Consider the following 22,342-nt stretch of genomic DNA (forward strand, 5'->3'; position numbering starts at 1 on the left):
ATTATCTGGCAAGGAATAGGTGCTGGAAAACATATGAAGCTCTGCAGAAAACGTCCCCCAGTCATTGAGAAGGAGTCGTCTTGCCGTGTGCGTGGGAGAAGGGAGGGGAGACGTGCAGGGATGATCCAGCCTTCTGCATCACACCAGACTTTCCATTGCCTTGACTCTGACAAAAGATGTGCGTCCAACATATTACGCTTCAGCCATCCCAGAACTCATCCACGAAAGCAGGAGAGGACACACCATCCGAACATGATGAACAGCTAGTAGCGAGAAAGCCAGCTGTGTGTGTGGTAACCTCTGAAAAGAAAAAAAAAATAGGATTCAAAAGGTTCATTCTGCAACGGAAGTTGGATTAACTTTTAACGTCCTTCACATCTCAGTTTCAAATGCCAGCAAGTAAACTGAAGTTGATAAAAGCCAAATATAATTCCCACTTAGATGATTTTCCTTGATACAATGACTCAAGAAGAAAAGACATATTCTAAGTGTGAAGACAAAAGATTTGAATAGTCAGCAAATTTATATCCCTAATTCCACACACACACACACACACACACACACACACACACACACACACACACACACACACACACACACACACACACAGGTACAAAAGAGAAAAAGGACAAGGCAGGAAGGAAATGGGGTGGGAGACAGAAAAATGCGACAGCCAGTTGATGTAGTAGTAAAGGATGCCACTATGTGGATTAGACCTGAGCCAGTATTAATTTAAGAACATAAGTAAACTGCAATTGTACAGTATAAAAAGAACCTTGTACCGTATATGCAGTAACGTACATTACTTTTACTCGTACAACTACTAAGCACTTTGCAATCAACCCAGAGCGATTACTGAAAGTGAAAAAAAAAAAAAACGAAAAGCAAAACTGTATTATGTAGGTAGGTAGGCTGGTACGCAGACAGGATGGTAGGTAGGAGAGAGAGAGAGAGAGAGAGAGAGAGAGAGAGAGAGAGAGAGTGGCTACAGAAAGGGTGAATGATAGAGAATGGATGACGGGAGATGACAGGGATGAAAGAAAGGGAGATGGAGGAGTGTGTGAAAAAGTAAAGAGGGGGGTGAGAGAAGAGATAAGGGTAAGATATTAAGGTGGATTGAAACACAGGGAAGAAGGTAGTGCTGAGAAAGATAAGTAGGTGTTGAGTGGGGTGAGAGAAAAAATCGCGATGAAAAGAAGGGAAGGAAGCGAGAAAGGTTGGAGAGATTCGGGGGTGGGCGAGGCTGAGGCAAGGAGGGGAAGACGGGTTAAGGCAAAGAAGGGCAGTAATGAACGGGGGGAAAAGCGTGAGAGAGCAACAGGGGTATCACTGGGAAGGGGCCATGTATGGGAGTCGGAGCTCAAGAACATATGATTTCAATATCTCTGTCCGTGTATATGCTTGTAAGATAGGCAACAGAAATAACGAAGTGTATGTTCACTCGTCAGAAAACGACCACAGAATCGACTGGAATTCTAGCAAAAATTTTTACAAATGTAGTAATTGTATGAAACGTAGGATAGGAGAAGCTGTACATTATGTACTGAGAGATACAAACCATAGTGAAGGAATGTATAAATTAGATCCAGTATTCAGAGGATTAGTGGCCAGGTCATTGACGCCCCTTGTAATCAATCCCTCATACAGGTCGGGGACAGAGTAGAGGGAGAGTCAGGTGAGGTCACATCCGGTGCGCTTGGAAAAACACAGGCGTTGTTACCCTTCATACAAGCAGCTTCTCGGTAATTGTATGTACCACTCTTGGACTGTAGATCCACTGAAGAGGGCGACAGCTGTCGGCGAAAATGTTTGGAAATACATTTTCTTTTGTCTGCCAGAGTGGGCTTTCGTATCTCATACTCAACCTTTATCTGTCTATCTGTCAATTGCCAGACGCCTTAATCCCGTAAGGGGTGGCCACAAACAAATCGCCTTCATTTCGCACTGTCGCCCCCATTTCACATTCTCGCTCCCAGCTCACACCCCCCCTCTGTCATATACCTCTCCAGTCCATCTCTCCATCTCATCCTTGGCCTCCCCCTCCCTCTCCCCCCTCCACCCAACTCACATACACTCTCCTCGTTAGTTTCTCGCTCTCCATCCTCTCCACATGGCCAAACCGCCTCAGTGAATTTCTCCTAACGTTTTCTGTCACATGACATCCACACCACAACACTCCTTCACTACCTCATTGGTCAGTCTGTCTCATCATGTAACTGCTCGTGCTCCTCTCCTATAACTCATTTCCATTGTTCTCACTCTTGACTTGTGTCCTTCCAAGAAGGCCCAAGCTTCACTTCCATACGTTAGAGGTGGTATCACATTACTGTCATGCAGTGACTTTTTTACTTCCATGCTCACTCCCATGCTTCTTATCACTACTTTCAAAGAACCAGCAACCTTACTTCCTTGGTGTACCATTTCAAACACATCACCCTTCAAACTTTCATCTTGCTCATTACACTACCGAGGTACTTAAATGCACTTATATTTTCCATTTTCTTATCATCCAACATCACTGTAGCCTACATCCACTGACTTCATTTCTCTAGAAGACCATAATTTTACTCTTCCCTACATTCATCTTTAGATTCCGTTTCTTACACACTCTTCCAGACTCATTAATCAAGCCTTGCAGTTCCCCTTCTTCTTCATTTAACACTACAGTATCATCTGCAAACAACAGTACAGGGAGTTTCCACACATTGCCCTCTCTCATTAATGCCACTACAATATCCTGTCCCTTACATTGTATCTCTTTTATAACCCTGTCCATATACACATTGAACAACCATGGAAACATGACTCATCCCTGTTACAATCCAACATTCAGTTATAAAAATCCTCTCAATTCACTATCCACAAGCACTGCAGCCCTAGCCCTCTCATACATACTCTTCACGGAATTCAACAGCTTCTCATTTTCTCCATAAATTCTTAATATTTTCCACATTCCTTGTTTATCCTCCCTGTCATACGCTTTCTCCAAATCAACGGAGGCTGTACAACTTCTTTCCCTTCTCTAGAAACTTTTTCACTAAAGATCTAAGAATAAATATCTGATCTACGCAACCTTTTCCCTTTCTACAACCTCCCTGTTCATCACAAACCAATTCCCCTGTTATTTCCCTAACTCTGTCAATAGGTATCCTACCATACATTTTTCCTTTTACAGTAAGAAGACAAATTCCCTTTTTCCTTTGTACAGGAGAGTAATTATACCTGACTTCCAATCCTCCAAGACTATACCTTCTTTCCCAGGCCAATCTGCACATCTTCCATATCCATTCTACTATTATCTCTCCTCAGTGCTTCAGCATTTCACCACAACTCCATCAATTCCTGGGGCTTTACCCAGTTTTACTTTCTTTGTTCCTTCCACTACTTCCAACCTACCTATTCTTCCTCTCTTCTCACCTCCCTCCTTCTCCCAGCCATTCCCCAGCCACTTATCTTCACATCACTTTCATTCTGTACGTTTAATTTCCTGAGGGTGTTCACTCCATCTACTCATTTTTTCTCTTTTCTCCATTAGCAGTCTATCATTTTTATCTTTCACTCCCTCACTAACTCCTTTATCACCCTGTCTTACTCTCTTTATCTCTTTCCAGAACATCTTCAACCAACACACCACCTCACATGCTGCACAGATTTCTTCTGTGAATATATTGCACACACATTCCACCTCCCCCACCTGTTCCAAATCATATTTACCCAATCACTCCTCCTCTACTCTCTTATATTCTTCCTTTTTTTCCATCCTCTTGCAACCTTTCTACCCTTCTTGTATTGACTACTTCCTCCTGTCCTTCCCTATTTCTATTCCTCCATTGCATTTGAATCTTGACTTTTGCCACCACCATATGGTGGTCAGAAAGTCCACTTCTCCAGCCTCTGTATGCTTTTGCATGCGTTACACATCTCCTTGTTCTGTCATTCACACACACATAATCAATCATTGCCATCTGTTCATACACGTCACCATCCACCCCTCTCATCACTCGCCACGTATACCTGTGGATCACCAACCCCCTCCCCGCACCAACGTCCACTAGAGCACTGCCATTCTCATCCATCTCTGCAGGCACACCCGTCACCAACTACTCCATTCATCTTCATATTCCCTACTTTTCCATTCATATCTCCAATCAAAAACACTCTTTCATTCCTTTCAAACTTTTCAATACACACTTCCACATTTGCCCAGCACTCTTCTATCACCCTATTTGCACGATCTTGCATTGGCGCATATACACCCACATTTGTAGTCCTACGTTCAATCTTAACCACACAATCCTTGAGCCATCTGACGCATACTCTCTTATATTCTCCTTCCATCTCTTGCAAATAACAATACATACTTCTTCTTTTGCCCTCTTATTCTTACCTACTCCCACACATATACCCCATCCATACTCGCACTGTCTCGCACTCTCACCTCTTCCTTAAGTCTCATTTAATCCACATATGTCTCCTTTTGCACCCTCAAGCACCTGGAAAATCTCTCTTTCTTTCACCTCATCATTCTCACCCGTTACATTCCATGTCGCAATCCGTACCGTGTCCTTTATTCGGTCCTTAGTCGTCACCTGTTGGTCAGCCCTGGTCCGTGGCTTCTTGTTTGTATTTTTGGTGTTTTCCCGGGGAGAGGAACTAACCCTCCACCAACCCACCTGTTGTCACGTAGGGAACATGTGTTGGTTGGTTATAAGGTTACCACCCAGCACTGTAAATTATTCCCTTGTCTGCAGGAAATCATTTGGCTTGCCACTCAATATGGAGCTACCCTAAAACAGAGTACCGCCACACTAAGTGGGTGGATGATGGGCGCCCCCACGTACCAACCATTATACGAGATATTTATAGTACGAATACGCACTAGCAAAAGTGACCTGGAAATTCTGAGAAACAGAAGAGTGAAGCGTTTTTCACTTATCATGATTCTATCAAATAACTGCATGCATGTCATGACAAGTTTTGCAGTGCCGATGAAGGTCGGTCTCATATGGTGCATCCATATAACCGGGTAGCTCAACTGGCCAGTCATTCAAAAATCTCTCATTCATTTCCTCATCCTCCGAAGGGAGGATAGTGGACTGTAGGAGAAGGGTAATTTAAGCCTGCAGTCCACTGGATTCACGGCTCATTGGACACTGGGGTCTCCCCCCCCAAAAAAAAAAAAAAAAAATGATATTCCACGATGAATGAAGACTTGATCTTCCTGTTCGTCCATTTGCGAACTGAAACATCTTCTAATATACTATAATTCTAGTCATGTGTCTGTCTGTCTGTTTGCGAAGCACAGCCGAATTGAAAAAAGGATTATCTGCAAGGAACATCTGCATAAAATTCAAAGAGCATGAAATTTTAAATGAACGTATCTCTTAGTCCATGAAGTCAAGTAAACATCTTAGAATTATCATCCAACGAATCATCTTTGTATAATGCTTAGAAAATGCATACCAGTAACCCACTTAACTACAGAGCATAGTTTGTAACTTATTCTGAATAATGTAAAACGATTTTAACCAACTTGGACAATCTCTCGGGATTAATGGGTTAATTGGAGTATCTCAGTTCATAATAAGCAGGGGAATGAAACAGACAATCAACTCTCATAGGCATACCGTCTTTTCCATTAAAAATTAAACCGTCCTTTTTTCCCTCCATGATAAAATCATTTCCCTGGCAACAGGAACGAGCCACAAGCAGCCCTCACACACACCCGTCAAACTGCTATGGGTTATGGCTGGTGTGTTCTCCATACGCACAGTGTATCAGCATGTATACTCCCATGTATGACGACACCAGAGCCCAAACGACGCGGGAGCTGAGAGCACTTTCGTGAAGTCTTCAAAAGAGGTATGGAATTAAATAGGAAACTTGCTCAATAACCGAGAATGAAAGTTTAGTTACGTAAATTTGTGTTCGGTTTTGAAGTCATATGATTATTTTTTTCCTCTAAAATAAGTGAATAAATAAAGAAAATGGTAACTCACTGTGGGCACACGTAAATATGGTTGTCGAATATGTGCCCGTTTATGCAATTACGTTTTTGCATTTCTTTATATATATATATATATATATATATATGTATATATATATATATATATATATATATATATATATACGATTCTATATATTGCCAGACGCCTCAATCCCGTTTGGAGTGGCCACAAACAAATCGCCTCCACGTCGTCCTGTCCCCCGTCAGTTCACTGCCCTGCTCCCAACTCACACCCCCTCTCTCATATACCTCTCCACCCCATCCCTCCATCTCATCCTCGGCCTCCCCCTCCCTCTTCCCCCCTCCACCTCACTCACATACACTCTCTTCGTCAGTCTTTCACCCTCCATCCTCTCCACATGGCCAAACCACCTCAGTGTGTTCCTCATAACACTTCCTAACACATCCACATTCACACCACAACGCTCCTTTATATCCTCATTCGTCAGCCTGTCTCTCCATGTGACTCCACAGGCTCCTCTTAAATAACTCATTTCTACTGCTCTCACTCTTGACTTGTGTCCTTCCAACAATGTCCAAGCTTCACTTCCATACGTTAGAGTTGGTATCACAATACTGTCAGGTAGTAACTTTTTCACTTCCATGCTCTCTTCCCTGTTTCTTATCACTGCTTTCAAAGAACCAGCAACCTTTCTTCCCTGCTGTACCTTTCAAGCACTTCACCCTCCAAACCTCCATCCTTACTCATCACACTACCCAAGTACTTAAACGTACTCACATTTTCCAATTCCTCACCATCCAACCTCGCTGTACATTCACTGACTTCATCTCTCTCAAAGACCATCACTTTACTCTTCCCTACATTCACCTTTAGATTCCGTTTCTTGCACACTCTCCCAAACTCATCCACCAAGCCTTGTAGCTCCCCTTCGTCTTCACTCAACAACACAGTATCATCTGCAAACAACAGTACAGGGAGTTTCCAAACACTATCCTCTCTCACCAGGGCCACTCCAACATCCACTACCCTACCTTGTACCTCTTTTATTACCCCATCCATGAACAGATTGAACAACCATGGAGATATGACACATCCCTGTTTCAACCCAACCTTCAAAGAGAAATATTCACTTAGTTCACCATCCACACGCACTGCAGCCTTCGCACCATCATACATACTCTTCACAGCATTCAACAACATTCCATCTACTCCATATATTCTTAATACTTTCCACAATCCTTGTCTATCCACCCTGTCATGTGCTTTCTCCAAATCCATGAAAGCCGCATACAACTTTTTTTCCCTTCTTTAGAAACTTTTCCACTAAAGATCTAAGAATGAATATCTGATCTACACAACCTCTTCCCTTCCTAAAGCCTCCCTGTTCTTCTCCAACTAATTCCTCTGTTCTTTCTCTAACTCTGGCAATAAGTATCCTACCATACACTTTTCCTATTATACTAAGAAGACAAATGCCCCTATGATTACCACACACTTCTTTTTCCCCTTTTCCTTTGTACAAGGGAATAATTATACCTGACTTCCAATCCTCCGGGACTCTACCTTCCTCCCAGGCCAATCTCCACATCTTTCACATCCATTCTCTACTACCTCTCCCCCATGCTTCAGCATTTCACCACACACTCCATCAATTTCTGGGGCTTTCCCCATTTTGACTTTCTTCATTGTTTCCACAACTTCCATCCTACTGATTTCTTCCTGTCTTCTCACCTCCCTCCTTCTCCCAGCCATTCCCCAGCCACTTATACTCGCATTACTTCCATCCTGTATGTTCAACAGTTCCTTAAAGTGTTCTCTCCATCTGCTCACTTTTTCTCCCTTCTCCACTAGTAATCTGCCATTTTTATCTTTCACTCCCTTGCTAACTTCACTTCCACCCTGTCTTACTCTTTTCACCTCTTTTCAGAACATTTTCTTACAGTTCCTCCACTTTACACTCAAATTCCTTCCAAATTCCTCATCCACTCTCTTACTCTCTCTTACTAATCTTTTCACCTCTCTCTTTCTTTCTACATATAACTCTCTCTTCCGCCTCTCAACTTCTTCCACGCCCCTATTTCTCATCCATTCATTGTATGCTTTCTTCTCTTGAGCCACAGCCTGTCTCACCTCTTCAGTCCACCACGCTGTTCCTTGCACCCCCCTCCGTCTTCTCTTCCTCCCACACACCACATCACATGCTGCACATATTTCTTCTGTAAATATCCTGCACACACCTTCCACGTCCCCCATCTGCTCCAGTTCATATTTCCCCAATCGTTCCTCCACTTCTCTCTTATACTCTGCCTTTTTCTCATATATATATATATATATATATATATATATATATATATATATATATATATATATATATATATATATATATAAGAGAGAGAGAGAGAGAGAGAGAGAGAGAGAGAGAGAGAGAGAAAGAGAGAGAGAGAGAGATACTGTAGATATATAAAAAATAAGCTCTTTTTCGTCACCAGATCTTGCTCACTTACGTCCCTGTTCTTGCACGTAAGTTATTCTTCATTTTCAGGAGGAATTTCGTTATCCAGTGAAATCGTCAGGCGTTGGCGAGAGATGCATCTTTCCAGTTTGTTCAGATTCCTTGGAATAGCCTTTTATTCATTCTCTACATCTGAACATTTATTTATTTATTTATTTACAGAGAGGGTGGGGGGCGGATAACGGACGGAGCTGCCTCCTTTTCACTGGCATACAGCTGGGAAAAGAAAGAGAAGCAGAGCAACAGTGAAGGCGGACAGGGGGAAAGGGATGAGGCAGGGTGCGAAGGAATAGTCTCCTTCTTGGAAAGCAGGGAGGAGGAGGAGGAGGAGGAGGAGGAGAAGGAAAAGCAGGAAGAGGAAGAGGAGGAAGAGATAGCTGTTAGGAACAGGACAAGACGGTTGTTCGGGAAAAGAAAGGAGAAGGAAGATGGGGAGGACAGGATAGCTGTTGAAAGGAAGAGGAGAAAGAGGAGGAAGAGAACAATGTAGCTGTTGGAAGGAAGAGAAGAGAAGGATGAGGAGGAGAGGATGACTAATGTGAAGGACGTGGTGCGTAAAAAGAAATATTGGCCACAAGGAATGTAGTTGAGGGGCAGCACAAATGGTGGGATGGGACGTCACGGAGATTGAACAAGAGAACAGTGTTATAGAAGGGAATAAATCTTACGGATGGAAGGGGTTGGGAATTAAGGTAAATAAAGCATGGTAAATGATACATAAACTTCTAAAAATAATACTGTTTCATGTGGCATTAATCAGCGACCCTCAAACCCACCCAGGTGATCAAGTAGCCTGTGGGAGAGTTAGTAATTTTTCCTCTCTGACATTACTTTATAGCTAGCATTTTTTTTTTTCTATGTGTCGCTGATCATCGGTGCTGTGTTATCTGGCATTTCTATATAACTCGCTATTTAAAGCTCACACTGTAGTTATGGTCATTCATATACTGTACCATATTGAACAAAATATGAAATCTGCTATCTTGAAATAATGTTGTGCCAAAGTGATTTACTGCTAAAGTAAGCACTGGACTAATTTCGGGCTGTCCTTCACGTTCGCAGGTTAAGTCAAAAGTATACTACACAGAAGGCATGTTAACGTCATGAGGGCAGGCCCAAATTACTACAAACCGTCATTGTTCAGCTAAAACTCTAAAAATATGGTCAGCTTTATACATGTACTACATACTTTGTATCACTGAAACAGACAAAGATTGGTTGTTGTAACTGTGACTCCTCAGGTTAACCCTCTGAATCCGGTGACGTTTTCTTCATGTTTAATTGTACTATCTCTAAACGACTTTATTTGATTTAGGAGCAAGCACTGGTGGCCAAAAGGTTATTCAAGGCTACATCTAATGCCTCCAGTTTGAAAATATCTCATAACCTGAAATCAAGACATGGCAAGACGTCACCGAACTCATGGGTGTTAACACTACTCCATAAACAAGAATCTGCTTTGTCAACACTCCTTTCCATGTTGTGCCGAGTCTCGCAGTAAAGGAAAGCCACATTATCTTCACATTCCAACACACTCTTCCAGTACAGCATATATCTCTGTGTTTTGGCAGGACTGGCACAAGGTATAGCCAATAAAAATATAACTATCCTTGTCTTACACTTTCCATTCACTCTCTCATAGGTCCTAACTATACCCGGTTTCAGGGAGTCTGATGCACTGATTTTGCCAACCGAGGACAGGTGGATTTGGTAACACAGCGCGATGTACTCGGGCAGTGATTAGTCGATTTCCATTGTGTTTGAACGTGCACCAAATTGACTTTGTATTCCAACCAAGGCCCTTATTGATTTGTAAAATACCGAAATATACAGATACAAATTAAAACAATGATATCTTTAATGATAAATATGTGCCTTCTGAATACTAGAGATAAACCTGAACGGCAATGATAAAACTAAGGAAAGTCGCGACTGGATGTATACGATTACAGCGACTGTGCAGGAATTCAGACATTCATAGCAAGGTGGTCCCAAGGTCCTGAGAGGGCTCGAATGTTTTTCCCACCACTACTACACAGTGTTGCAGTCTACAGTCTACACCATGCCCTTCATTACCTCATCTGCTAATATACAACCTGACCCTAGATACTCTTAGCTTCTAATAATTATGCTCTGTGTGAGCACACACACACACACACACACACACGCACACACACACACACACCTCACTGGGGTCAATACATGCTATTCTCAATATAAATAGTGTACATACACATTTTTATTACCTTCATAGGTAACAGTAGCTTTAAAAATCTTTTTGTATTCCCAGTCAGATTCAGTAAAATTATTTCTTACATGAATAAGTTTGGTGTTTGATTTTCCCTAATATTTTCGTATCATAAGATACAGACATACAGACAGACAGATGGACACCCTATCCCGTCACCATGGCACCCTCTCCTCAAGCATGTATCTCTGTCCCTCGACAGAGCCGTGAAAGTAACGGATTACATCACCGTAGAATGAACCAAATTTTTGTTAATGATGGAAGAAAGGAAAGTAAGATAAAAGCAAACCCCATGAGAAAATAATAGTTGAACTCTGCTGCTGTAATAAAACTGCATGCAGTGTGAACGAAATCAAACATAATGAAATGAATTTAAATAAATCAGTCGCTGACTGTTGTCCATATCCATCCAGTCGCGACTTTACTTACTTTTGTTATCGGTGTCGTTCATGTTTATCTCTAGTAATTTAAAAGGCACATATTTATCATTAACCCGAGGCATCCCGTCGATGTATGGGTACATTGCAACATTTTGCATTTGCCAGTCCCGTCTACGTACTGGTACGTCGCGCAATTGCAAGGTTCATAATTTGCACAATTTTTAATTTTCGCGCGTGCTTTTTCGTACGTATACTCGGGACACCTTTCTCTATTCCTCTACAAGATGCCAAGCAGGGACAATGCCTTACACCGCATAACCTCCCCTCCCCACATGCCATTGTCTCAGCAATTCACCTGTTACCAGTGACCTGGCCAATAAAGACATTCAGGGCCAGAGTGATTCCCCAATCGATGACAATGTGGAGGACAAAGTTTACATAGCATTAGAGGAAGAAACAGTCAGAAATGATGATCATGTAATGTGGCAAAAGAAGGTCAGGTATGGTGATGAGTTACTGAGTGAAACAATGCTTATAATGCCTATATTACTGTTTGAAAACCAATATACTCTCGTACTACATATAAATTCGTACCAAGTAAATAAATAAATACCGTTTATGAGTGGTGTGAAATAGTTACTCTCCCACAGAACTCGTTTTCTTTGGTGCCAGCCTGTTAGAAAACCCAGTCAGGTAAGGAGATACTGCTACCTGGATCGAGTATTTTAAACCTCAGGTGAGCGATTTCTCTATGAAATTCGATGTTTCTCACCAAAAGTGGAGGTTTTAGCCAAAAATAAAATTTTCGAAAATACCTCGGAATTGGGGAGTGTCGGAGGCGCGAAATAGCTCGGGACGTGACGGGTTAAAGATATCATTGTTTTAATTTGTATCTGTATATTCCGGTATTTTACAAATCAATAAGGGCCTTGGTTGGAATACAAAGTCAATTTGGCGCACATTCAAACACAACGGAAATCCACCAATCACTGACCGAGCACATCTCACAGTGTTACCAAATCCACCTGTCCTCGGCTGGCAAAATCAGTGCGTCAGACTCCGTGAAACCGAGTATAGCATGGAACATGTGACATACTGCATTTATCATTTTCTCTTGTTCTTTTGTTCCTATTTCTAACACCAAAAAAATGTCCAGAGTGAGAACATAACTCTGAAATCTAATTCAAGAACAAATGTAAGAATGCAAAACCTAAAATCCTGTAAATCGTGAAACTCTCTCTCTCTCTCTCTCTCTCTCTCTCTCTCTCTCATTCACCGGGTCAGTCAGGAGGACCACGTGATGGTCGTGGTCGTCAGCTTTTTACCCTCCCGGAAGGTAGCTGAGAGCTCATGTAGTCCAATCTATGGGTAAGGTTGTAACCCTCACATACGCACACACCCATTCCCTTGCTCAAGGAAGAGAGTAACCACCCACTTAGTGAAATTTTTCGCAACCTGAGCAAGACCCTAACCCCCTTCTACCAGATGGCAGGCGAGAGCGTTACCCCTGAGCCAGCGATCGGTGTGTGTGTGTGTGTGTGTGTGTGTGTGTGTGTGTGTGTAAATTCAGGCGGAATTAAACCGAGAAGAAAGAAAAAAGACTTAACAAATCATTTATGTAACTGGAATAACACACCATACATATGACACTGTAATCAAAATAACGATTACCCTGTCAGAAATTCCCTCAATACATTAGGACTGTTATTCCTTGCGTCTTATTAACGTTTCTTTTCTTCTCTACAGTTTGGTCGCTGCTGTAAAGTTTTGACATGGCCTGCACTGAATTCTTCCTTCTCAGAATTATTGCTCACCCACTTCTTCCCGTTAACAATTCTGTCTGTCTGTCTGTCTGTCTTTGTCTCTCTCTCTTTTACAGACCATAACGTTGGGACAACAGGGAACCTGCGGGAAATAACTTGGTTTTGTGTGTGTGTGTGTGTGTGTGTGTGTGTGAGAGAGAGAGAGAGAGAAAGAGAGAGTTAAACCGATACACGGACCACAGAAACCTCATGATTCCCGAGGTGGGGTGCAGCCTTAATGCTTAAACTTAAACCTTGTCACAGAAGTCGGAGGCAATGAATATACAGCTGAAGGCTCGGAGGAGAGAGAGAGAGAGTGAACCTTTCCAACCCTTATCTTTTCTCTCTCTCACTGCTTCACGACCACTCGTCTTCTTTGCCTCCTTATCGCTCTTACTATCTTTCCCCATATTTCCTTTTTCACCTCCTCCCACTTTCTTTTCCCGGTCCACCCCGTTGCCCCACCTGGTAATTAAGGACGGTACCGAACCCCACCTCTCACATTCTGCCCTCCCAAACCAGTCCAACCAAACCACTCATTTACTCTCTCTCTCTCTCTCTCTCTCTCTCTCTCTCTTCGTCTTGTCTCGCACTCCTCTCTACCACCGCCAATGAGGTAATGTTTTTGCCAGTGTTTGTTTGTTCGCTTGTCTGCCTGTTAGCAAAATTACCCAAGAAGTTATGATCGGATTTTGATGAAATTTTATGGAAGCGTGGGCCATGGGCCAAAGAAGATATTATTTAATTTTTTTTTTTTGGGGGGGATCCGGATCCAAATCCGGAGTATCCTGCATAATATCTTCAAAAGTTCTCAGTGAATTTCAATGAAATTTTTTGGAAAGATGAGCCATGAACCTAAAAAGAATTCGCTTAATTTGGAGGCAGATCTGGGTCCGGATCTGGATCTTACATCCATGGATCCTTCTTAAGGGCAATGGCATTAGCGAAAGTATGCGCTGTCTAAGTGCTTATTAGTTTTTTTTTTCTTTTCTTCTTTTCTTCTCTTCCTCTTCCCTGTCTTCCTGTTTCCTTCAGTCTGTTCTGTCTTATTCAAATTCTTCTCCGTCACATTTTTCTGCTATTTTTTTACTCCTCCTTTACTTCTTCTTCTTCTTCTTCTTCATCTTTCACATATTATTATTATTATTATTATTATCATTTTTATTATTATCGTTAGTAGTTGCAGTAGTAGTAGTAGTAGTAGTAGTGGTAGTAGCAGTAATAGCATTTTATTAGTAGTAGTAGTACTTTATCGTTATTATTATTATCTCTGCCAAGGAGGTTATGTTTTACCCCTCTTTGGTTTGTCTGTTTGTTAACAGGATTACTTAAATAGTTGTTAACCAATTTTGATGAAATTTTGTGGAAGGGTGGGGCATGAGCCAAGGAAGAAATGATTAAATTTGGGGCCAGATCCGGATCCGGATCCGGAGTATCTCACACAGTAACTCCAAAAGTTCTCAGATGAGTTCCAATGAAACTTTGTGGAAAGGTGGGCCATGGACAAAAAAATAGTTAGTTAGATTAGGTTCGTTCTCCTAAAAAGGAGAACACGGGCATGGAAAGCCCGTCAGAGTAGTTATTCTTACTTCTAGCAGGCTATTCTCTATCGAGGAGGAGGGTAGGCAGTAACCACCCTCAAAAGCACGGCAGTTGGAGTTCTTCCAATGATACCTGCTGCCATCTGGGATCTGTCTAAGCCACCGAGAGGGTGGTCATTGAGGCTGGAACGAAGATGGGCTGTTGCAGGACAGTCCAGGTCATAATGAATCAAAGGCTGATCACTTTGTTCAAGACAGTGAGGGCATGGTTCAGGGTTACTACCTGTTATCTGACTGTAACAGGGAAATCCTAATCGTAATCTACGAATACGTACTATAGTGTGATTGGGAGTACCAGGTGCAACCGATAGGGGTGCATAGGACGTTGCTGTGGCGTACCATTTTGCCGAGCGTGATCCCTCCCAAACTTGTGTCTCGTGTTCTTCACGTGACATGTGGCCTATGGTGGTGGTCACCCTGCGCATGACAGCAGAGATACTGGATCGTAAAGGAAATGTTACCTGAGGAAGAGAGCAGGCCTGCCGAGCAGCAACGTCAGCATTTTCATTCCCTGCAATGCCAACATGTCCAGGTAGCCAATGAAGAAAAATTTCACCACCTCTCCTAGTGATTGACTCAGCCACCGTCATGATACTTGTCATGAGATGGATATTATCAGGGAATCGATGCACCATGAGGCCGTGGAGGGAAGAGAGGGAGTCTGTATGGATAACGACACGTCGAGAGAGGTGTCGATCAGCATGTCTAAGTGCACCCAGTATGGCAACCAACTCAGTTTGGTATGCAGAGACCCCAGAGGATACCCGCCAAGTCTCGACATGAGTGTCACAGACCATTGCAGCTCCTGCATTCCCCTGAGCATCAGCCGACCCGTCGGTGTAATAAATAGCAGAGTTTGGTGCGTGAAGGTCTGCCACACGTCGGAGTCCATCCTGGCGTAGTACAGCAGGAAATGAAGACCTGAGTCCCTGACGAAGGAAGAACATACGTAAAAGTTGAAGTTCGCCAAGGTGGTGCAGGTGAGTATCCAGGACAGGGCAAATCAGGGTCTCCTATAATGGCGTCAATTACATCCAGGCATCGGATGATGTCAGCAGTTGCAAGAATCCAGTCCCCTTCCGGGTGTGGATGTGGAGGTCGACTTAGAGTACGCTGAAGTAATGCAGACACAGGAAGATGTGATTGATGTCGGCAGAGTTGAGCAGTGACAGCCGTTGTTCATGCCCATATCCGATACTTAAGAGACGGGAAGGCACTCTCAGCCCTGAGGTTGACAAGACGAGTCCATGGGGGTGCACCGAGCATGACACGCAGAGCAGTGTTCTGGATAACTTCCAGAGACCTGCTGAGCTTTTCAGAGATGTTATTAAGCACGGTGCACTGTAGTCCACTATCGAGCGAATGGCATGCACATAAAATGTTCTGAGGACCCAAAATGAGGCCCCTAGAGAGCGACTACAGAGGGCTCTGAGGGCAGAGGTACGGGTAGCAGCACGTTCTCGTAAATAGCGGACATGGCAACTGAACATTAACCGGCTGTCAAGCCAAACTCCTAGGTATTGGTGATTGTGAACCACTTCCAGATGATGACCCCCAAAAATAAGAGGACGATCAGGTGGACGTAGACCAAAAGGCAGGCATTTTGATTTTTCAAAGTTGACCTTGAGGCCAAGGTCACAGCACTTGTCATATAAGCGGGCAAGGGCGACTGGTGCCTGTACAAAACAGTTCCTTTGTGAAAAAACAAGAGCAAGATCATCCGCATAACAGAGTAGTGTAACACCATGGCCATAGTTGGTATTAAGGAGGCCCTCAATGAGTACATTAAAAAGAAGAGGGCTCAGCACACTGCCCTGTGGAGTGCCGTTCTCATGAGGGTAAGAGGTAGAAATGTGACCCTGGAAGCGGACTCGAGCTGATCGGTCATGAAAGAAATCCTTCACCCACGAGAGAAGTCTTCCCCCCACCCCTTTAGCTGCAAGAGCTGCCAGGACAGCAAGAGGGTTGGCTATCTCAAAAGCCTTCTCGAGATCAAGGAAAACAGCCATACCGTGACCACGTCTCAGCGTACCCAAAAGGGAAGCAAGACAGTGTATCTTGCTTCTGCCCGGAAGAAAGGCAAAAAGATGTGGATGGAGAGGGCCTAATCTCCAAGCAAGCCGCGAAAGCACTAGCCTTTCCGCAGTCTTAGCTATGCAGCTGAGAAGGGAAATCGGCCTCACGTTGGTTGGGTCACGAGGTTTGGGTATGGGGTGAATAATGGCTGTTTTCCACGATCTCGGGAGGCGACCTTCCACCCATGAACGGTTGAACAAATCAAGGATAGTGGCCTTCCCACTAGGGCCAGCATGGGCTAGGAAGGAGTACACTACACCATCACTTCCTGCAGCTGTATCCCGCCTGTTTTTAAGTGCCCTGTCGAGTTCATGATTGGTAAAAAGGTGGTCAGTGACATCCAAGCGGGAGCAAGCTGCCTCAATCGCTTCCACACGAGGGTCTGCAAGGCGTGCCTGCAAGTCCCTGACATCTTGCGGTAGCACACTAGAAGCTGTGCGTGCAGCAAAAAGGACTGCAAGACGTTCGGCCTCGCCCGCTGGATTAGGATGGGATGGTGGTCTGGGAAGCTGGGGACTGGACACATATTTAATACGGGCCCACATCTCTTTAAGAGTGGAGTGGCAGTCTAGGGACTGGCACCATTTTATCCAAGCCTCCTTCCTTGTACGGCGTTTTTCATGGGAAACATCTCGCGCCACTGCAGCCAGATATTTCCTTGTAGGTGAAGAGGGTCGTCGTCGAAATGTTTTTCGTGCTGAATTGAGCCGATGGTTTAGTTCACGGACCCTCTCATCGTAATACCAATTGTCTTGAAAGAGGGCCGTAGGGCTCTTCGTAAGGGGAACACTGGCAGTGGCGGCACGGTGAAGTGTGTGGGCAACATGTTCTGCATAGTCCTCAAGGGTGGACGGAGGAGCGACAGAGACTAGGGCGACCTGAACAGCCTCAGCAAATGTTGGCCAGTTCGCCCGTCGGAGGTCCCAGCGAGGTGGAGGCGGCGGAGGAGGTGGGAGTGGGGCCGCCGGGAGATCCGTTACCAGAGCGAAATGATAGCTAGTGAGGTATGGGTGTAGGGATAACCTGGACACACTGGCAAGAGAAGAAACAAAGGAGAGATCAAGTCTACCACCGCTTACGTGGGTGGGCTCAGACAAATCGTTTAAGAGGGTTACTCCAGGGAATTCTTCTAAGGCCATGGCGAGGTGGCGACCATCTTCGTTTGTTGAAATTGGAGAGGAGAGAACAGGGTGGTGAGCGTTAAAATCTCCCGCAATAAATGTGGACTCCGCTGCAGCATGAGCCATAATCTCTCCCAGATCAAGGGTCCCTGCTGGATTTTTATAGACATTGAAAAATATCAGGGAGGTCGAGGCAAAATGCAAAACAACACCTTGCACCTCTACGCCCTCACCACAGTGTATTGGAGGGTCGTACTCGTGTCAGGAGATGTAATCCCGAACGAGGATAGCACATCCTTGTGTAGTACCCCTGATCCGGGGGAGAAAAAAGCCCTTGAAGCCTCCAAGTCGAAAAGTGGAGCTGTGTGGGAGGAGTGTCTCTTGGAGCAGGAAGACATGTATGTTTTCCTGAGCAGCCACCTCCTGGAGGTGGGCGAGTTTGCTCCGTGCCCCTAAGCAGTTCCACTGTAGGACTCGGAGGCTGGCAGCGGTGTCTGGCACTGGGGAGGATCTGTTGGGAGTCCGAGGGCCCTCCGCTCTTCTTTGATCGCTGCTGTGGCTGGTGTGAGTCCCGGAGGAATGTTGACTGACATTTGGGGGCGAGGCAGAGGAAGCTCGGTTGGTATTGGCTCTTCCACAGTTGTCTGTGTGGGAGGTGATGCAGGAAGTACTAAGGTAGGAGGGCGTGGGTGCTGCTTTGCCTCCACCACTTGGTCAACAATGGCGTCGACGGCCTGCACTAATGGTGCTGTTTCCAGAGGCCTGCCGAGAATCGTGCCCAGCATCTGAGCCAGGCTTCTGGCAATTTCTGTGCCCAGCATTCGCAGTTCTTCCTTTGTGAAGACTATGAGAGGAGAGTCCGTGTTGTGGGGCATGGGTGGAGTAAACTCCTCGACTGTCTTCCGAACTGGAGGGGGAGGAGGGTGATGGACCTCCACAGTCGTCGTGTGACGAGTGAGAGCAGGTTGGAGTGGCAGATACGCTGCCTCGTCTAGCACTGGAGGTGCAGTATCTATTGGACAGCATTGCTGTCCCCATATGAAGGTTCCTGGAGGTGCCGGTTTGTTGCTGCTTACCTGTTGCTCCTTTACCCAGGCAACTTGGCGTTCTCGCCCCCGATCGACCAGTGCTACTCTGGTAGGGCAGCTGGGGTGCCACGCATGGTGTTTTCCCGAGCAGTTGGGGCAGCGGGTGGAGATAGCCTCCTTGGCCTTGAATTTGGCCATGCACCTCTCCGTTTTGTGCGGGCCGCTGCACATCCCGCAGACTGTGGCCCGGTTGCAAGTGGCTCTGTGGTGGCCATATCGCTGGCACCTGTAGCAGCGAAGTGGCTCGGGGGTGAAGGGGCGGAGGTGGTATTCTCCCCAGTTCCCCAGGCCGATCACAGGGATCAGAGGACCCCGCAGGGCGACGACAACCTGTTGAGTCTCCTCCCTGGTACGCGCTTTCTGGCAGCGGGTTGCCTCTTTGACCTGAGGGTGCTGTAACAGTATCTCCACGGGCATCCGCAAAGGGTAGCCCATGATGACTCCCTTTCTGTTCTGCTGCCCAGGTGTCAGCTCTATTAGTTTGACAGGGAAGGCCTTGTCCTGTGCTGCCGCCCTCAATAGGTCGTAAGCTCCCTCGTCTTATGGCACCAAGACTGAGCTCCCATCTTTCCCGATTAGATTGGAGCATCGCAGTCCCGGTAGGTGATGCTCCAGTGCGGCTACAGCGTCGTAACTGGTCGCGTGCCCCTCTTGTACAGGCACACGGAACGCTGGGAAAGAAGAGCGAGGCGGAGGGCGCACGGCTACCGACACAGAGGGATGCCTCCGTCGTACCGAAGTCCTGGATGCTGGAGGAGGGGCGTTTCCCTGCAGCGCTCGTCGTGGTTTGTGCACCACAGGGATAAATCCATGGGCATCAGGAGAGTTGACAGCTGTAGCAGAATGGGCAGCTTCAGCAGGAGAGCCGGCAGTAGTAGGTGCTGTTGCAGCACGGACTTTCTGTGCAGCCAAGGCAGCAGGTGGTGGCACCTTGGCAGTGGTGGGTGCCTGAAGGCGCGGGCGCACAGAGGGAGTGGCGGCTGGATGGGTGGCACCAGCGGTCTTTCCTTTGGTTCTGGGGACAGGAGGAGGAGCCGAAGCATCGTCCTCCATTCCCTCATGCACACGTGCAACCTTGGTTGCACGTGCATGTACCGAAGAGGAAGGGGGGCCTGAGGCAACAGGCCGTGCATGGGGAGCAGTCCCCTTAAGCCTAGGAGAGTTAGGTGAAGCAGAGGCGTCGCCAGACGTCGACGAGTGGGAGCTGGCGTCTGAAAGACGCCGCTCCCGCTTCGCGCCTGGCACGGCAGCAGGGCGCGACGTCCTCTGCTGGGAAAAGGTTTGACGGGCTTGGCCCGTGGGTCGGAGGATTTGTGTCCTCCTAATCATGTCCCTGAGGGACAGACACACAAACACACACAAACGTTACTCACACAGACACACACACATATACCAGACACGCACAAAAAACAAAGCAAACACACTAAAAAAAAATAAACTAGAAAGCACGGCAAAAAAAAAAAAGGCCCTACAGTAACGGGTACCTATTCTCCCCGCCCTCTAAAGGGCGATGTAGGAGACCCGCTACTGCCCCCTGTGGGACTTGTCCTAACCCTAGCAGAAAGAGCCGCCCCTGACGCTTCCTATAACCAGGCCCTAAAGGCCCCCCTTCATGGAAGTGCCCTAACGGCACCCCTTCAGGGTTCGGCGTCGTACCACGTCAGGGGACACTAACGGCTAGCCGTGAAAAAAAAAAAAAAAAAAAGCACACACAAACACAGACAAACACACGCAAACACACTAGACAAACACTCTCACAGTCAGGCAGTGGCTGTCTGTCAGGGACAGAGTTGAGCCTCGAGTAATGAAAACAGAAACTCAGTTAGTCCCAAAAGAGAAAGAAAAACCAGGAAAAGCTGGCAAAAATCCACCTCAGTAAACGAGACAGAGTCCAGTCTGAGAGAGAGAGTGGCCAGAGCTCCGAACCAGACGGCGTCTGAGCAAGGAGTCGAAAAAAAAAAAAAAAAATTGATTAAAATTCAGGGCAGCTGCGGATCCGGAGCCTATATCCACAGATCTGTAAGCAGGCTTGCTCAAAAACTTTTGAATGGATTTTAATGAAATTTTGTGGAAGGGTGGATCATGGGCCAAGGGAGAAATGATTAAATTAAGGGGTGAATCTGGATCCAGATCCAGAGTGTTCAACACAACGTCATCAAAAGTTCTAAATGAATTTCAATGAATTTTGGGGGAAAGGTGGGCCATGGAAGAAGAAAGAATTTATTAAATTTTGAGGAGGATCCGGATCCGGATCCGGATCGTTTTAAACGGCAATATCATTGGTTGAGGGTATGCGGTCTCTCAGCGCTTTCTAGTTAATATCATTATTATTATTATTATTATTATTATTATTATTATCATCATTATTACTATTACTCTGCCAAGGAGGTTATGTTTCACCCCGCACTGGTTTGCCTGTCTGTCTGTTAGAAGGATTACTCAAAATGTCATGAACGCATTTTGACATTTTGTGGAAGGGTGGGCAATGCGCCAAGAAAGAAATGATTAAAAATTGGGGCGGATCCAGATGAGGATCCACAGTATCCGGCACAATATCTCCAGAAGTTTTCAAGGAATTTCAAGGAATTTTTATGGGAAAGTTGGTAATGGACCAAGAAAGAATTCACTGAATTTGGGGGCGGATCTGGATCCTATTGCTGATCCTATATCCACGGATCTGGATCCAGGATTACTCAGGTTATGAACGCATTTTGATGACGTTTTGTGGAAGGATGGACCAGGGCCAAGGAAGAAATTATTAAATTTTAGGGCAGATCCGGATCCGGATCCGGAGTATCCCGCACAATATGTCCAAAAGTATTCAATGAATTTCAATGAAATTTTGTGAGAAGGTAGGCCATGGGGGAAGAAAGAATTCATTATATTTTGTGGCAGATCTGGATCCGGATCCTATATCCATGGATCTATTACCAGGATTGCTCAAAAACTTATGAACGGATATACTGAAATTTAGTGGACGGATGGATCATGGGCCAAGGAAGAAATGCGTAACTTTGGGGGTAGATCTGGGTCCAGCTCCAGAGTTTTCCGCACAATATCTTCAAAAGTTCTGAATGAATTTCAATGAATTTTTGTGGAAAAATGGGCCATAGACGAAGAAAAAATTGATTAAATTTTGTAGAGGATCCGGATCCTGTTCCTGATCCTATATCGACGGATCTTTATCCTGATCGTTTTTAATGGTAATAGCATTGACAGAGGTATGTGCACTCTGTGCACCATCTAGTTATCATTACTTTATTATTCTTATTCTTATTTATGTTCATGTTCATATTCATATTCATATTATTACTATTATTATTATTACCTCCGCCAAGGAGGTTTGTCTGTCTGACATTCAGCAGGATTACTCGTAATGTTATGAACACATTTTGATGAAATTTTGTGGAAGGGTGGGCTATTGGTTAAGGAAGAAATGATTAAATTTGGGGTTGGATTCGGGTCCAGATTGAGAGTATCCCGCACAGTATCTCAGCAGTTCTCAATGAATTTCCGAGAAATTTTGTAGGAAGTTATGGGCCAAG

General features: G+C 45.1%; 1 protein-coding gene across 1 annotated transcript; it reads right to left on the bottom strand.

Moving 5' to 3' along the window:
- Positions 1-15,615: 15,615 nt before the first annotated feature.
- On the bottom strand, positions 15,616-17,727 carry LOC145415031 (uncharacterized). Its single transcript, XM_080284451.1, has one exon. The coding sequence runs from the start codon at positions 17,725-17,727 to the stop codon at positions 15,616-15,618; it is 2,112 nt and encodes a 703-aa protein (XP_080140577.1).
- Positions 17,728-22,342: the final 4,615 nt, after the last annotated feature.

Source organism: Coenobita brevimanus, chromosome 13 (genome assembly GCF_032717465.1).
Source record: "Coenobita brevimanus isolate Jiangsu-jjx chromosome 13, ASM3271746v2, whole genome shotgun sequence".
Lineage (NCBI taxonomy): Eukaryota > Metazoa > Arthropoda > Malacostraca > Decapoda > Coenobitidae > Coenobita > Coenobita brevimanus.

What these genes read in the sequence shown, in the direction of transcription:
- LOC145415031 (XM_080284451.1), bottom strand. Translation starts at nt 17,727, where the DNA reads ATGGCCTTAGAAGAATTCCCTGGAGTAACCCTCTTAAACGATTTGTCT.